The sequence below is a fragment of the Nelusetta ayraudi genome, unplaced genomic scaffold, assembly GCF_046127955.1.
Source record: "Nelusetta ayraudi isolate G7.1 ecotype Tasmania unplaced genomic scaffold, CSIRO-AGI_Nayr_v1 ptg000057l, whole genome shotgun sequence".
Taxonomy (NCBI): Eukaryota; Metazoa; Chordata; class Actinopteri; order Tetraodontiformes; family Monacanthidae; genus Nelusetta; species Nelusetta ayraudi.
The window spans coordinates 1,134,275-1,148,505 of record NW_027466107.1 but is presented as its reverse complement, the minus strand read 5'-3'; the positions used below and the strand labels follow the sequence as shown (position 1 = coordinate 1,148,505).

The window sequence follows — 14,231 nt, the reverse complement described above, 5'->3', positions numbered from 1 at the left end:
GCAACTGGGCAACCCAGCGGCACCAACACCAACCTCCACGGCCCCCTAAAAATTCAGCAGAAATTGACAAAGCCGACTGTCTTTGGTCTCTCTCTGGTCTCGTCTCGGCGAGTCTTGGAGCAGTAGGAAGGCAAGAGATAATTCAATGGCGTCCCGAGTGTGTTCTTTAAATTGTTTCACACAAAGGATTTCATTGCGGTTTTGTCTCGCTCTGGAAAAGCCGCGTTGTTGTTGTTCTTGTCGTCGTTGTTGTTGCTGCCGCTGTTGTTTTTCAAACAAAAGCAGAAAATTCATCCTGTGTGTAATTTTATCCAATTATGCTCAGCCTCAAGTTTCCTCAGAGGTTCATACGCGTCCACAGTCAACAGGAAGCCTCTATTCTGGTCTGCTCCAGTCTCCGGGGGCGTTGAAATCCAGTCGAACTCACGCTCACACGCAGGTTCTGCCCCCTACTGGCCCATATGAGTACGACTCTGCACGAGACAAGCTTGTGTTTTCATACCCTCGTAATCTCTGAGTTGAGTCGCCAATGCTCCGCCTGGGTTCATAGGAACAGTGCTACATTATCACACCTTGATGTTTGTCCATCAAGTCATCCAGGCTCACATTTCTTCAGCCTCATCCAGAAAACTGTCTGCAGCCTGACAACATTCAAATCCATCCTGGAGTCCTGCTCTTTGTGACATCACAAAAGGACTCCACTCCCTCCCCCAGGTTGGACAACACCCTTTAGCCAGGTGTTGGCTTTGCCCTCTACAACCGCTTTGCTTTTTTTCCCCACGTCCAGCAAAGCATCATATGTAGCAGCAACCGAATGCTAAAGAGAAATTGTTCCTGCAAACGGAGAGTTAAATGAGCTGTTTGCAGGTGATAAAGACAAAGATGAAGTGCAGTGGTGAGCTGCTCCACTGCAGTCCAGGGTGAGAAATAAAGAGAATGGGGACGATTTGGGATCTGTCTCCATTTTATCTCAATCTCTTTAGGGAGAAACTTCTAGACTAGATGACACTGTTTACCTTCCAAGACCGAGAGAGAAAAGTGCAGGCGGCTGCTCATCTGTTCCATTTGCTCGGCAGCAACACGGGTATTACACCAATGGCGCTCGGCCCTCCGCTCTCAGAGCCCAGGCGGCCTAAGAGAGGAGAGAGCGATGGTCCACTTTCCGCACAATCAGTGGTTTGATCGCATCGCTGTCGTCTCCGCGGCTGGAACGCTCACCCGCAATCTTCCTCATCTCACCGCCGTCAGGTGAAGGGCACTACATTCCCTGACCAATGCCCCCCACCCCCACCCCCGATGGGTCGCTCGCTGCCACTTCAAAGTAAGGCGTATTGAGTTTTCTCTTCTTTTTTTTTCGTTTTTAGTTTGTTTTTGTTTTTTTGTGCGGTTGCAGAAACACCAGCAGCAGTCGCGCCTCCGCCAAAGTGGAGTCATGCACCGAAAAGCCTCGTGTGCTGCCTCGGATCCATTCCAGCAGCACCCCCCGCCTCCCCACCACCACCACCACTACCACCACCTCCCGCTGTGCCAGTATCCAGCCCACATAATTACACTGGGCCACAAATAAAATGCCACTTCTTTTATTTTTTTCTCTTTCCCTCTCTGCTTCTATTCTGCCAGTGTCACTCAGCAGCAGTTTCGCAGAGACGCATTGGAGAACGTGGGCGGTCCGCACATATTTAGATGTGAGTGGTGGGGCAGGAGAGGTGGGGGGGTGTAAAAAAGCAATTTTTTTTTCTTCAATTTTTTCTTTGGAAAAAAAAAGCATAAGGGAATGTCAAACCTGAGCAACGGCGGGAGGGCAGGATTGCAGGGTGGAGCAGCAGCGGCAGCAGCAGCAGCGGCAGCAGCAGAGGCAGCAGCAGCAGCAGCAGCAGCAGCAGCAGCAGCAGCGGCAGCAGCGGCAGTGGCAGCAGCGGCGGCAGCAGCAGAAGCAGCGTCTCGGCGCTGCGTTTTGTTCTGAAATGGTCAATATTTTTCCCTCAGATCTCCTCGCCGAGGAGCGAGAGAGAAGGAGAGATAATTGAAATCAATGTTTGACTTCTGCGGGTCGGATGTAAACATGCAACACGCATCAGGAGGAGATGCAGCATCCGTGACGGCGGCTGTTGTGTAACCCAGTGAGTCATGAGCGAGCGGGAGGAATGCATTTGTGGTGATGGAGGAGGAGGAGGAGGAGGAGGAGGAGGAGGAGGATGAAGAGGCCGGACTGGCAGAGACGGTCGGCTCTGCTGGCAAAGTCATCTGGGAGAGAGAGAGAGAGAGAGAGAGAGAGAGAGAGAGAGAGAGAGAGAGAGAGAGAGAGAGAGTGAGAGAGAGAGAGCGACGGCGAGGAAGGAGGCCGGACGTTTGGCCTCGCCGGTTCTGCAGCGCCGCCGGCCGTCTGAACCTCGCAGCCGCCGCAGACCAATAAATAGATGTGAGCGCTGACGCAGGCGAGGACTCGGGACGGGGAGACATGGGCGCGTGTGCGCTGGAGCGCAAACACATGCATATGTGCAAACGCACTCACGCACGCACACACACACACACACACACACACACAGACACACACACGGACGGACGGACGGAAGGCTTAAACGAGTGGAAAATAAGTCGGTGTGATAGAAGGAGGTTATCAGCGGCTGCAGGCTTCAAAGTGTCCGACTGCTTCAGTCTCATGCAGACTGTGGCCAAAGTGCCAAACCACACCTGGTTTCTTGCGCTATTATATATATGATGTATTTTTATTGTATATCTTTTTATACAAATGATTTCAAATCTGACATCTGACAACATTTGTTTGCATTTTTTTTGTGATCGTTACATTGACGTTGCACCGTCCCCCCCCCCCCCCCCCCCTCCTCACTCACGCTGTTTGTTTGCAGAGGTGCGGAGGCAAATCTCTTGCAAGCACACACACACACACACACACACACACACACACACACATCCTCGCCCAGCCAGCCGTCTCACGCGACGGAGCAGTGTTATCGGCCAGAGGGGCAAACAGCCAGCGCCTGATTTAATAAGCTGCCTGGGGAGTCGCTATCAGCTGATAACTGTCCTCCTCTGATGGTCCAGCCAAGAGGAGGCTCGGCTGCTCCTGTCTGTGTGTGTGTGTGTGTGTGTGTGTGTGTGTGCACGTCAGTGTTTGTATGTCAGTCGAGACAACAGCAAGGCATCCTGGTCCTGGTCCTGGTCCTGGTCTTAGACCTGGTCTAAAGTTCAGCTCAGGACTGAGAAGTGAATGTTGACAGCTTGGTCTCTATTGCCAAACTGCAGCAGGGGAAAAAAAGAAGAAAAAAAAAGCGTTCCGGACCTGAGAGCCGTATCATCATGACAAAACCCAAGGCCCGACACGGCCACCAAAACACGGAGGAAAACGCTAACGGGGGTAGAAATGCTTTTTAATTATTTTTTATTCCCAGCCTGCGTCCGTCGTCGACCTTTCCGCCGCTTGAAATTCGATCATGTCACAATAAACACATCGCGGCTTTGCAGCTTTTACTGATTTCCCGCTCAGGGCTTTTTTTTGTGAATACCTTCTTATCATTTTTTCTAAAAGAAAGAAAAAAGTTCATTCCGCCTGCACCTTGAAAGGACGCGGCTGTTTTTAGGCAATCTTCTCTATTTTTAGGCCACAAGGGCTTTTTTTCATCGCTTCTCTGTTGTGTTGTGTGTCAGTGGAGAACACAACTGCTGTGTCTCTGTGTGTGTGTGTGTGTGTGTGTGTGTGTAAGTCATTACAGGTTGGTTCATGAAGTGTAAAGCATCACGGTGCTCTCCAACTAAAGACTTCTATTATGTCCTCCCCCCTCCACGTCCCTGAGAATCCCTCAGCAGTCGGTCACGGTGAATATCCTGCAATTTCCCCTTTCATCCAAACTGGCATAGTGGAGGAAGAAAAAACCTCCCGCATCCTGCCCCCCACCCTACCACACATACACCCGCCCCCCTCTGTTGGCTTGCGCGGCCTCTGTGACCCGCTGCTGACACCGATGATTGATCCTGCGGCTGGAATAAGTGCCTGTGCAGCGTGGAGCGCACCGGCCCACTGAAACGCAGCCAGGCGGAAAATTAGAAATCTCTTCATCCCTGCTCCATTTGAAATCCGATAACTCCAATCTTCTTCCTCCCGCTCCTCCTCCTTCTCCTCCTCCTCCACCACCACCACCACCAACACCTCTTTGCACACCGCCGCCGCCACCGTCACCTTTCCTCGGCCAATAAATCAGTAATCAAATGATGTTTTTTCACTGCCGGCTTGTTTGTTTGTGTGTCCCGGAGGCGACCCGACGAGCTGCGACAACAAAACCTGGCCGTTCTCCTTGTGCTCCTCTTTATGGTTTATTACGTTCTTCATAAGTCTCATTTTCACATCTTTGTGTTTCATCCTGGACTCCGGTGGAGCAGCACTGCGCTGTTCTTATCCGAAAGACGGCGTAAAACCCAGAAAAACAGCCTGTTTAGCCCTCTGTTCACAGCCTTCTGCTCTCTCCGGCAATTAGCCTAGCCAGCTAAATGTGGCACTCTGCAAATCAGTCCGTTTCTCAAGACCCGATGTCAGATGCGGCAGTTAAACTTTGCAAGTTTTAATTTGCATGTCTGAAAGCCGAGAGGCTCCTCAAAGTTTTGCGTGATGACAACAAAAAATCTTGTATTGAGGCGATTCTGGCCTCCTCAGACTACCGGAGCAGCGCCCCCTGGAGGCCCTGCACCTCCTGATGTTTCTGACATTTGCTCCCTCCTGTCGCGCAGGTACGTCGGTCCAGGGCAGCCCCCTCCTGGCTTCCCTGCCCGTCCCTGGACGGCCGCTGCAACCTCAACTGGACCTCAAGCACCTGCTGCCCTTCAGACTCAACGGCTCGTCTCCGCTCAGCCTCTTCCCCAACTTCAACACGGTGAGCCTGCATGACCGAAAGAGTTCTCGGAGAGCAAACAGACTTAACGAGAATCAATCAATGGAGACGGACAACGTGAAAAAAAGTTTTTTCCCCGAACTGAGAATAATGCAGGACATAATCAGGCGACCAGCAGACGTACAATGTGACTCATTTAACTGCAGAAAACAGCAAACAATGTAATTACTTTGTTTTGTAAAACGTTTGTTTTCTGCGCGAGAAGGAACGACATCTATTTTAGTTTCTCACAGAGGCGACGAGGCAGGAATGCAAAGAGTCAAAGTCGCCGACGAGCTCAGACACAATCAGCGAGACTAATTAAGCAGACACGTCAACAGATCGGCGTTTCTTTCTCACCCCAAGCTGCAGCAAAAAACATTTTTTTCTGATGGCTGTTAATGTTTCTTTGTGTCTAAACTGTAGCACAAAAGGCTTGGCCACTTTTATTTAGCATCACTTAGCGTTTTTTCAGTGTCTGTTCGCTGTGCTTTAAGGTCTTCTTTGCTTTGCACCTCCGTGTTTAACGTGACAAATTCAGCGTAGTTCGCATCCACGCTAACCTCTGCTGCAGCAGGATTTTTATGCCATCGTCACTCCTCCTTCGATTCCTGCATCTGTCTCTATAGAAGAAGCTGTAAGCACTGGAACTTTAAAACCAATTTACAGAAAAAAAGAAATAAAAACGCCCTCTGTTGGAGGTTTGGCAAGATGGACGAGCTCAATTTCCAAAGTGAAAGATTAGAAACGCTGCGGCACCTCCTGCAACGGAGTATACAGTTCACCCCGCTAACAGAGCAAGCCGCTCTTGTTTCATGTATCTGGACTCGGAGACTCACATGTCTTCTGTCTCTGGAATTAGGAGCTCCTTCCTTTGATCCCCAGCGGCGGCGGCGGCGGCGATACGCCCGCTGCCGTTTTTTTCTCTGTGCATGTGTGTTGGCACTTTGGATTTCTTTTGATCCACGGTTGCTCATCGGAATTCTTTTTCTCTCTCTCTTTCTGTCTGTGTGCGTGTGCATGTGTGTGTGTGTGTGTGCGTGAAGACGAACGTTCCACCGCCTCCATCGCACGCCGTGAAACCGTCCTCCAGGTCTTTGGTCTGTAAATGAAACATAAGCCTCCGCTTCTCGCTCCGCTGTGCACTTTACGCCTTTTTTTCCAGTCTGGGTGAGGATGAGAGAGGAAGGAGGGATAGAGGGAGCGGGGGGCGGGTGGGGGTCGAGGTGAGGGAGGGAGGGGACCACACACACACATCTGGCCTGCTGGGTCGTTTTTTTTTCCAGTGGAGGAAAAGACATCAACCTGTTCTGGAAGGTGTGTGTGTGTGTGTGTGTGTGTGTGTGTGTGGAGGGTCTCCGGCCCCCCACTCTGCTCTGTGGCCTGTGGGGTCACCTCCACCGCCCTGTGGGAGGGTTTAACACCAAAAAACCACCAAAAACCTCCGTGTATTTATAGCAGCAGTGGAGGCAGCAGGGCAGGTCACTGTTTGGTCTGCTTGCTGTGTTACGCTTTGGCTTGAGTCAGAGGGGGGAGGGGGAGGGACGGACAGAGGGAGCGAGGGAGGAAAAATATCCACTCACAGTTCACGCTATACGGAATTTTATGGGCTCTTTTATCACCGCAGAAATGACCAATAGCTGCGTAAACAAGCCGGAGTCGGCGTCGCTTGGACCCTGATTAGCCTGCGTAACACACAGGGTGGCGGCGGCGGCATTAATCACAAAACGTCCCTCCAGCCGGCGATGCTCAGGTTCCTCCTGGAGGACCTGCTGCGATAAGGAGGCGCACGCTGTCCCGGACGATGAATGCACCTGTCTGCGAAAACCAAATATCCTCCCGATGCCCCCCCCTCCTCCCTCCACTCCCCCCAAGCCCTCTTATATCAGCCTTCCACCTCACCCCCCCCACCCCCCCGCCTTCACGTCTCCATGTCCCCCCAGCCTGCGGTACAAACCCCATCACGGACTCAGCCGGCCGGCACAGGATAAGTTCCGTCTGCAGCAGGATGTGGAAGCGAGGGCCCTCGGACAAAAGGCGCATTTGTCGCCGTCGGTTCAGGATGGCTGCCGACACACAATGGCCACATTCTCGGACTCCTAAAACAAACAGCAGTGTGCGGCCCGGCCCGCTCCGCTGAGCAAAAGTTTGGTCTTGGTGAAACATCAGTCTGGAGCATTTTATTTTATTTCTTTTATTTTATTTTTCACGTAGAAAATCAAGCAAATTCAGTCTTGAGGGAGATAGAAAACAACAACAACAACTCCAGCACGAAGATTTCACTGTTTATTACCGCTTTTACACCTGACCTCCGTTTAGAGCGAAGGAAGAAAGGAGCTTGCAACCTTGAATGCTGCTTTTGAGATGCGGAAGGAATCTGGTGTTGCTCAAACATGGGTTTCTTTGACTGCCAGCGCAGCTGATGGTATCAGCGGTGCCCCCTGGTGGGAAGAAAAGGGATTTGGTGGGGACGACCAGTGCAAGCCAGAGTGGGGACCTTTACGTGATAAAATCATCTCTCACTGCAGCAGCCAGACTGTCTGGTCAGTTAGCAACTCTCAACCAAATCCTCATCATCTTGAGTGAAAATCTTGTTTTAGCTGCCACTTCTTCTTCTTCTTCTTCTTCTTCTTCTTCTTCTTCTTCTTCTTCTTCTTCTTCTTCTTCAACAGCAAGACAGTTGAGACAGCATAAACACACCACAATGCTAATGCCTAGTCATAATGCGCCGCTACTTTAGCCAGCCAGTAATGTTAGCTGGCTTGCTAATGGCGCTATATCACATCTGCTGACGTTACAATTTAGCACTGCATGTTTTCAGACTGTTCAGTGTGAACACACACTGTCAGACCAGGAAAGACCACTGTCTGTGTGTTTGCTTCCACTTCCTGCACAGCTCGAGCTTGGCCAATCACGGCCGTTGCTGTCTGTTAGCTCTGTCGCTAAAACATCATCGTCTTTGAGCCTCATACAGGCTCAGCATGTACACTGAACACAAGATTGTAAATCCAGCACGGTGACATGTGGTCTGTTCCAGTGTTTTATACCAGTGGAATTGGATTTTTCTTTTTTTTTTTTTTTCTCAGGTGTTTGCCATTCCTCAATGTGTTCTCGTGAGTCACACTCGTGAGTCATTGCACAGTGAAACTCATTTTGCAGATTTGCACAAAGCCTGCAAGTGTCACCTTTTTTGTGGAGTTTTGTAGAGTTTAAATATTTAAAAAGGTAAACATGTCTTTTAAAGAATGGGCTTCGTGCAGAGAAGAAAGATCTCGCTGTGCCGTCCTTGTAAAATAAAAACAATGAAAAAAGATTAGAATTTCATCACAGACAGATACCCTAGCAGCGCCGTGCCCACGATGATGTGTCATTTTAAACTCGACACGCAGGAGGATTCTTTTTTTTAGATTGTCACTTTGAGGTTGTTGTAGCTGTGCCGCCGCTTGTGCATAATGGACAGAATGACAGTGTGACTATACATATATAGTATATATACATATATATACATTTTTTTTCCCTTCCCTTCTAACAAAATGAGATGCAAGCACTATTCTTGTTAGCCGTGAGTGAGTGGAAACACTGCGTTTGGAGGGCGTTTCCATGCCCCAGTTTCAGGTGGACGCGAGGATCAAAAAGTGTTGTCACACATCTCTCTCTCTCTCCTTGTCGTGCATCTTGCATTAATATGCCGGGAGAGAACAACAGGAAGCTGCTAACTCCACCTCTCTCTTTTCCATGATTGGTCCAGCCATAGTCATAATTTTGTTTCTCTTAACATAAAATCCCAGCACACTCTGACAGAAAAAACCTTTTTTGCTGGCAGAATCTTTCATTCAACCACTTGTTTATGTGATAGAATGGGATTTTTCCGAGACTTGCAACTTGAAAATTGCTATTTGGTGACACACACATTGTCAAGATTTGGCACCAAATTAAAATGTTTTCTTTAGGCAATACAAAACCTTGGCTCAGTATTTATATCTCACCTCAGGATAAGTGCGAGGGTAACCTACCACACTAAACCTTAAACAGAAACTCTGAGAGTAAAATTAAAAAAAAAAAAAAAGACCTTTCAAGGTTTGGTTCCACGTCCTTCAAATTATTTTCCCTTTTTTCACTGGGCTTGAATCACCACGATGGATGATAAGGATTTTGTCCTGCGGTCAAACACGCCCAAGGTTTTAGAGTTTGGCAAGTAATGTTAGATAAGGCTTGCTGTCCTTCAAAATGGACACGAACATTTAGTGATAACATTTCACAGTAAAAGCATCATTTATGTACTCATTTTCCCCTTTTTCTTTTTTTTTCATTTCTTTTTTTTTGCTGGGCTGTCGTGTCAGAAGAAGTCCACAAACCACTTCACGATGATTCTGAACTCTGTCTGTCTGTCTGTCTGTCTGTCTGCCTGTCTGTCTGTCGGTCCGTCTCCCAGATGGACCCGGTCCAGAAGGCAGTGATCAACCACACGTTTGGAGTCCCTCAGCCCCTCAAGAAGAAGCAGATCATCTCCTGTAACATCTGCCACCTGCGCTTCAACTCCACGGTGAGACAGTGTGTGTGTGTGTGTGGTGTGATATCCTGTTTTTTTTCCTGCTAAACACCTCTGCCCTCCTCAACAACAATTCAGATGCAAACTTTGGGTTTATTGTTGTGAGTGTTTTGTTCTGGTTTGTTGTTTTTTTGCATGTGCACAAGAGAAATCATCCTCATATTAGTCTAATTTTCAGATCATAATTTTTAATCTCAGGCTCCAGTGGAGCAGTCTTGAAGGATTAATTATGCAAAAAAAGATAAACTCTTAAGAGCTCCAGAAAAACAGCTCTATTCGCCCTCTGCCTGCAGCCCTCGGCTAAAACCGACGATCAGTTGAACGCTCCAGCAAAAACCAAGAGGGCGGAAGGAGAGAGGCGCTCTTTGTGACATCACAACGGGCTGAATTCCAGAACTTTACTTTCTGAAAAGTAAAGTAAGCTGAAGAAGTAAAGGAGGAACTTTTTCTCACCAGTCGGACAGAGGCACCGAGTGCTGTGGTGAAGTGGATTTTGCTCCATATGGGACCTTGAAATGAAAACTGCTGCTAACATCTTTAAAGCTACAGCTCAGTTCGGCCGTATGAAAGTGTTTCTTCCTCCTATTATGAAATCATCATCCCTGTGTGTGTGTGTGTGTGTGTGTGTGTGTGTGTGTGTGTGTGTGTGTGTGTGTGTGTGTGTGTGTCTTGCCACTGTGAGGGATTAGACAGCGGGGAGACTCGGCCGTTTATCAGCTAAGAGCAGAAACAATCAGGAGCCCCAGCAGGAAGCTGCTTCCTCAGCTCCCCGTTCCATTTCCACCTCACGCACCCCTGTTGCGCAAGCAGAGACACACACACACACACACACACACACACACAGACACACACAGACGGGCAATGGCAAGCGAGCATCCCACAAGATTTTCATGCATATTCACATAAACAAATAGATAATAGCCCTGAAAGCCTTAAGGCAGCTAATGCCTGGGCAGTAACACACACACTCACACACACACACTCTCACACACACACACATTTTGATATTCTGGGACTTCAAAGACGGGCGCAGACGCAGGAGACGTCGAGCTTCGCCGCTCTTCACACACTGGGGCAAATCCCATCCCCTCCGCCTGAATCTGCACACCGACTTAAAAAGGAACGTCGGCTCCGACTGCGGCTCTATCCGTCTCCCTGTGAGCGCCAACACTTTCCTAACACCCCGCTGCACTCTCCTGCGAGGATGCGAGGATGTTCTTCGTAATCCTCCCGCGCACGCACACGTATATATATTTTCTTTTAAAAAATAGGAAATAAAAAGTTCCTCCTGCTGCTCGGCGGAGAACAAATTGGCCTTAAAGAGCAACTTTGAAACAGCGCCCGCATCAGGAGAGTCGCTCGCCGCTCTGGCTCCTCCCACGGTTCGCAAACGAGCAAGTTATTTTCTTACAAGTGGTGCAAAATCGTATTAAGGTGTTTTTCACTTATGCGTAACTTCGCCGTCCAGCCATTTACCGTCAATCTCGTTTTTGGGGTTGTTTTTTCACGCTCGGTCCTGCAGGTTTCCTCCGCCGGAGCTGTTAGCTGTTAAAATGTCATTCATTCACGTGTATTTACTTTTTCTATGACACATGGATAGACACAGACGGCGGGATTTAGCATGCGGTGTGCAAAATGACTGGCACTTAACGCAGTGGATTCACCCGCGCTGTAAAAGGGGTCAGGAAACAGGGGCGCTCAGGTGCGAGGGTTTTTCTTTTTTCTTTTTTTTCAGCACGGACGCAGAGTGACTGAGTTCACGTCCAGCTGCGAGCTGCTTTTTGAACAAATCTGCTCATTCGGCCGCGACTGCATCGCACACACCAAACTCCCATTGTTTTATTTCCTTCCTTCTGAATAGAACTACCTCCTCTCTCCTCTTTGCCTGACGCTGGTGTTTTGATGCGCAATCTCTCTATTGATTCCCGCCCGAGCCCGACCTCGCTCTGCGCCGACGACCGAACCGTGAGAACCGCGAGGAGGCGAAGGCGAAACCGCCAGCGCCGTTGATTGGTGTTGCGTCTTGTGCGAGATTAGCGTGTTTGGCCTCTCACGGTGCACGTTAATGCCGTGGTTCCTCTGCGAGGAGGCGGGGGAGGGGAGGAGGTCTTGGAGGATGCTCACTGCTCATCGCACGCACATTTATCCCTCCGGCCTCCCAGAGCGCCGGCGCCGTTATCAGGCGGAAGCAGGCTCCGCTCTCGCGGCCGCCCGCGGCCCGAGAGCTCATATCCAGGTGTGAATTTTAATATTTACGCCGTGCGTGTGAGCGCGCATGTAGGCTCTCGGGCTGATAAGAATCCAGTCGTAAACTTCCTTTTCTGCTTCTCCTCGCCGACCTTGTTTGCTCTGGTCCCCCCTCCCCCCCTCTCTCACCCACCACCCCCGCCATCCTCACCCTCACCCACCCTGGCAGAACCAAGCGGAGGCTCACTACAAGGGCCACAAGCACGCCCGCAAGCTCAAAGCCATGGAGTCCCAGAAGAACCGGCAGCGGCGAGCCGGCGAGGCCGCCGGACGAGAGCGGGAGAGGGAGAGAGAGAGAGAGAGAGAGAGAGAGAGGGAGAGGGAGAGGGGCCGCAACAGCAGCAGCAGCATCAAGACGCCGGCGTCAACGGAGGCCGCTCCCCTGCAGGTGGCGCTCATGGAGACGAGCATAGCAGAGGGAACAAGTAAGTGAGAGTCTCGTCGCTTTCAGCTCTCGGCCAATCGGCTTCTTCCTTCACAGCCCGGCCTCCGTCGACAAACAATAGGCTCCCCTAGCAGCTCCCTCTGCTTCCTGATGATGGATGGATCAGTGTTGGGCTACCAGCCAGCCAGCGAGACATTTTGCAAAAACAAAAGGGAGGTCGTCTCTGGGGATCGCTGCTGTTTCACTGCTGGTTGTTTTGACACTCTGCTTTGTTTGGTTCTTACCTTCCTAATGGGGAGGAAGCCTGGGAAAAGTTGAGGGAACCTTTGCACTGCTGCAGAAATCCATCCATCCATTTTCAATACCTGCTTCTTCCTGAGCCCAGGGTGTCAGGGGTGTGCTGGAGCCGATCCAGCTGTCATAGGGTGAAGGCAGGGTGACACCCTGGACAAGTGGCCAGTTCATCACAGGGCCACATAGAGACAAACAAAGATAATCAATCATTGGCACTCACACACACACCTACAGACACTTGAGAGTTTCCAATACGCCGCAGTCATTTTTGGACTTGTTGGAGGAAGCTGGAGAGAACCACGCAGACACAGAGAGAACATGCAAACTCCACACAGAAAGGCCCCAGGCAGGGACTCAAACCCACAACCTTCTTGCTGTGAGGTGGCAGCTCTGCTAATCACCGCTGCAGAAATCAAAAAGTTCAGCATCATATCAGGGATGTTCAGGTCGGCCTTGAGTTTTCTCCCTTGTCCGGGTTCCCACTTCTTTCATTTCCTCCTTCTCGGCGCTCGGGCGAATGAGGTGAGCGGCGTCAGAGAAGTTTCCTCCCTCCCCCCTTCCCCCTGCCGCCCCTCCTTCGCCCCCTCAGCCTCGGCGCCGCCTCAGATCACTGTGCAGAATTACAAAATGTGCTCGGTCGGTCCATTAGGACGGGAGAGGCACAGTGAGACAGTCTGTACTTGAACCAGCCCCTCAAGTCCCCTCCCCCGCCCCACTCCCCCCTAATTCCCCTCTTCCTCCCCTCATAGACATGCACACACCTTTTTTTTTCAGTCTCTTTCTTTTTTTTTGCGCCTTGAGCTCTAAGAGTCTCCTTCAGAAAGGAGAAAGTAGACAAAAGACATGCGGGCCTGATAACACTCTCATCATCAAATCTCATTTTAATATTCCGCCCTCGCGAGAGAGAAAGGAGGGGGCAGAGGGGGTGGGGGAGGAGGGAGCCTCCAGAAGGCGAAGAGGGAGACGAAACAAGATGACGAGCGGAAAATGAAAGATAAGAAACAATGAATAAAGGAGTGGAAGGAGGAGGAGCAGATAGCTAACTGCTTTTTCCATTATTCTTGTTATTATTATTATCATTATTATTATTACCAGCGTGCCTTGAATTGTTTTACACTTCCAAGGCAATTTTGCATGGAGGCACGCTCTTTAATAAGCCCAATTGTGTGATTGGCCTAATGTGAAATTGAAATGCAGCAGCGCGAGCCTGCGGTTGGCGAGCGCCACAATGCCGGCCCGTAATGAAACGGCGCTGCAAATTAACACTCTATGAAATGAGTTCTGCCCACCGACGGATAACTGAAGGCTGGTGAGGGAGGAGGGTGAGGGAGGGAGGGAGGGATGGAGGGAGTGAGGGAGCGTCGAGGGACCGAGGCCCGAGTGCACGCACGCTGTCTGCTATCAGCAAGCACTAACACATCTGGTGGCCTTGCCTCTGAATACACACATACACACACAGTCCAACAACTTGAATAGTGCGTGTTTAGCGGCCGCTGCCGATCGTGCATGAGCTTGTCATTGCTTGCAGTTTGTTTGTTTTTTTTTATCGCTGCACAATAACAAACAAAGTAGCTGTGAGTTGCTTTTTCCCTTTCACTGCTGCAGGAAAGAAAATCTGGCCGTCGTGACAATTTGAAGACAAGTGATTATAACAAACGAGCACCAGGTTGACAATTTGCAGTCAAATATGTTCCATCAGAGAGAGAAAACTGCCGACGAGCTGGCGAGGCCCTGAGCAGAATCTGGAATTATGGATTCAGGAAGTTTCCTTCGAGAAACATTTTTTTTTTTCTCTTCTTTGAAGACTTTCTCCACATATAAACAGAAGCATATACATTTATTTTGTGATTTTTTTTTTTTCTTCACATTTACAATC

General features: G+C 49.9%; 1 protein-coding gene across 1 annotated transcript in view; it reads left to right on the top strand.

Annotated features, from left to right (window-relative positions):
• znf385c (zinc finger protein 385C) overlaps window positions 1-14,231 on the top strand; it is a 43,649-nt gene that overhangs the window by 18,042 nt on the left and 11,376 nt on the right. The window contains exons 2-4 of the mRNA XM_076038769.1: window positions 4,741-4,883; window positions 9,313-9,423; window positions 11,846-12,101. Of these exons, the coding sequence (XP_075894884.1) occupies window positions 4,741-4,883; window positions 9,313-9,423; window positions 11,846-12,101 (510 nt within the window). The remainder of the gene's footprint in view (window positions 1-4,740; window positions 4,884-9,312; window positions 9,424-11,845; window positions 12,102-14,231) is intronic.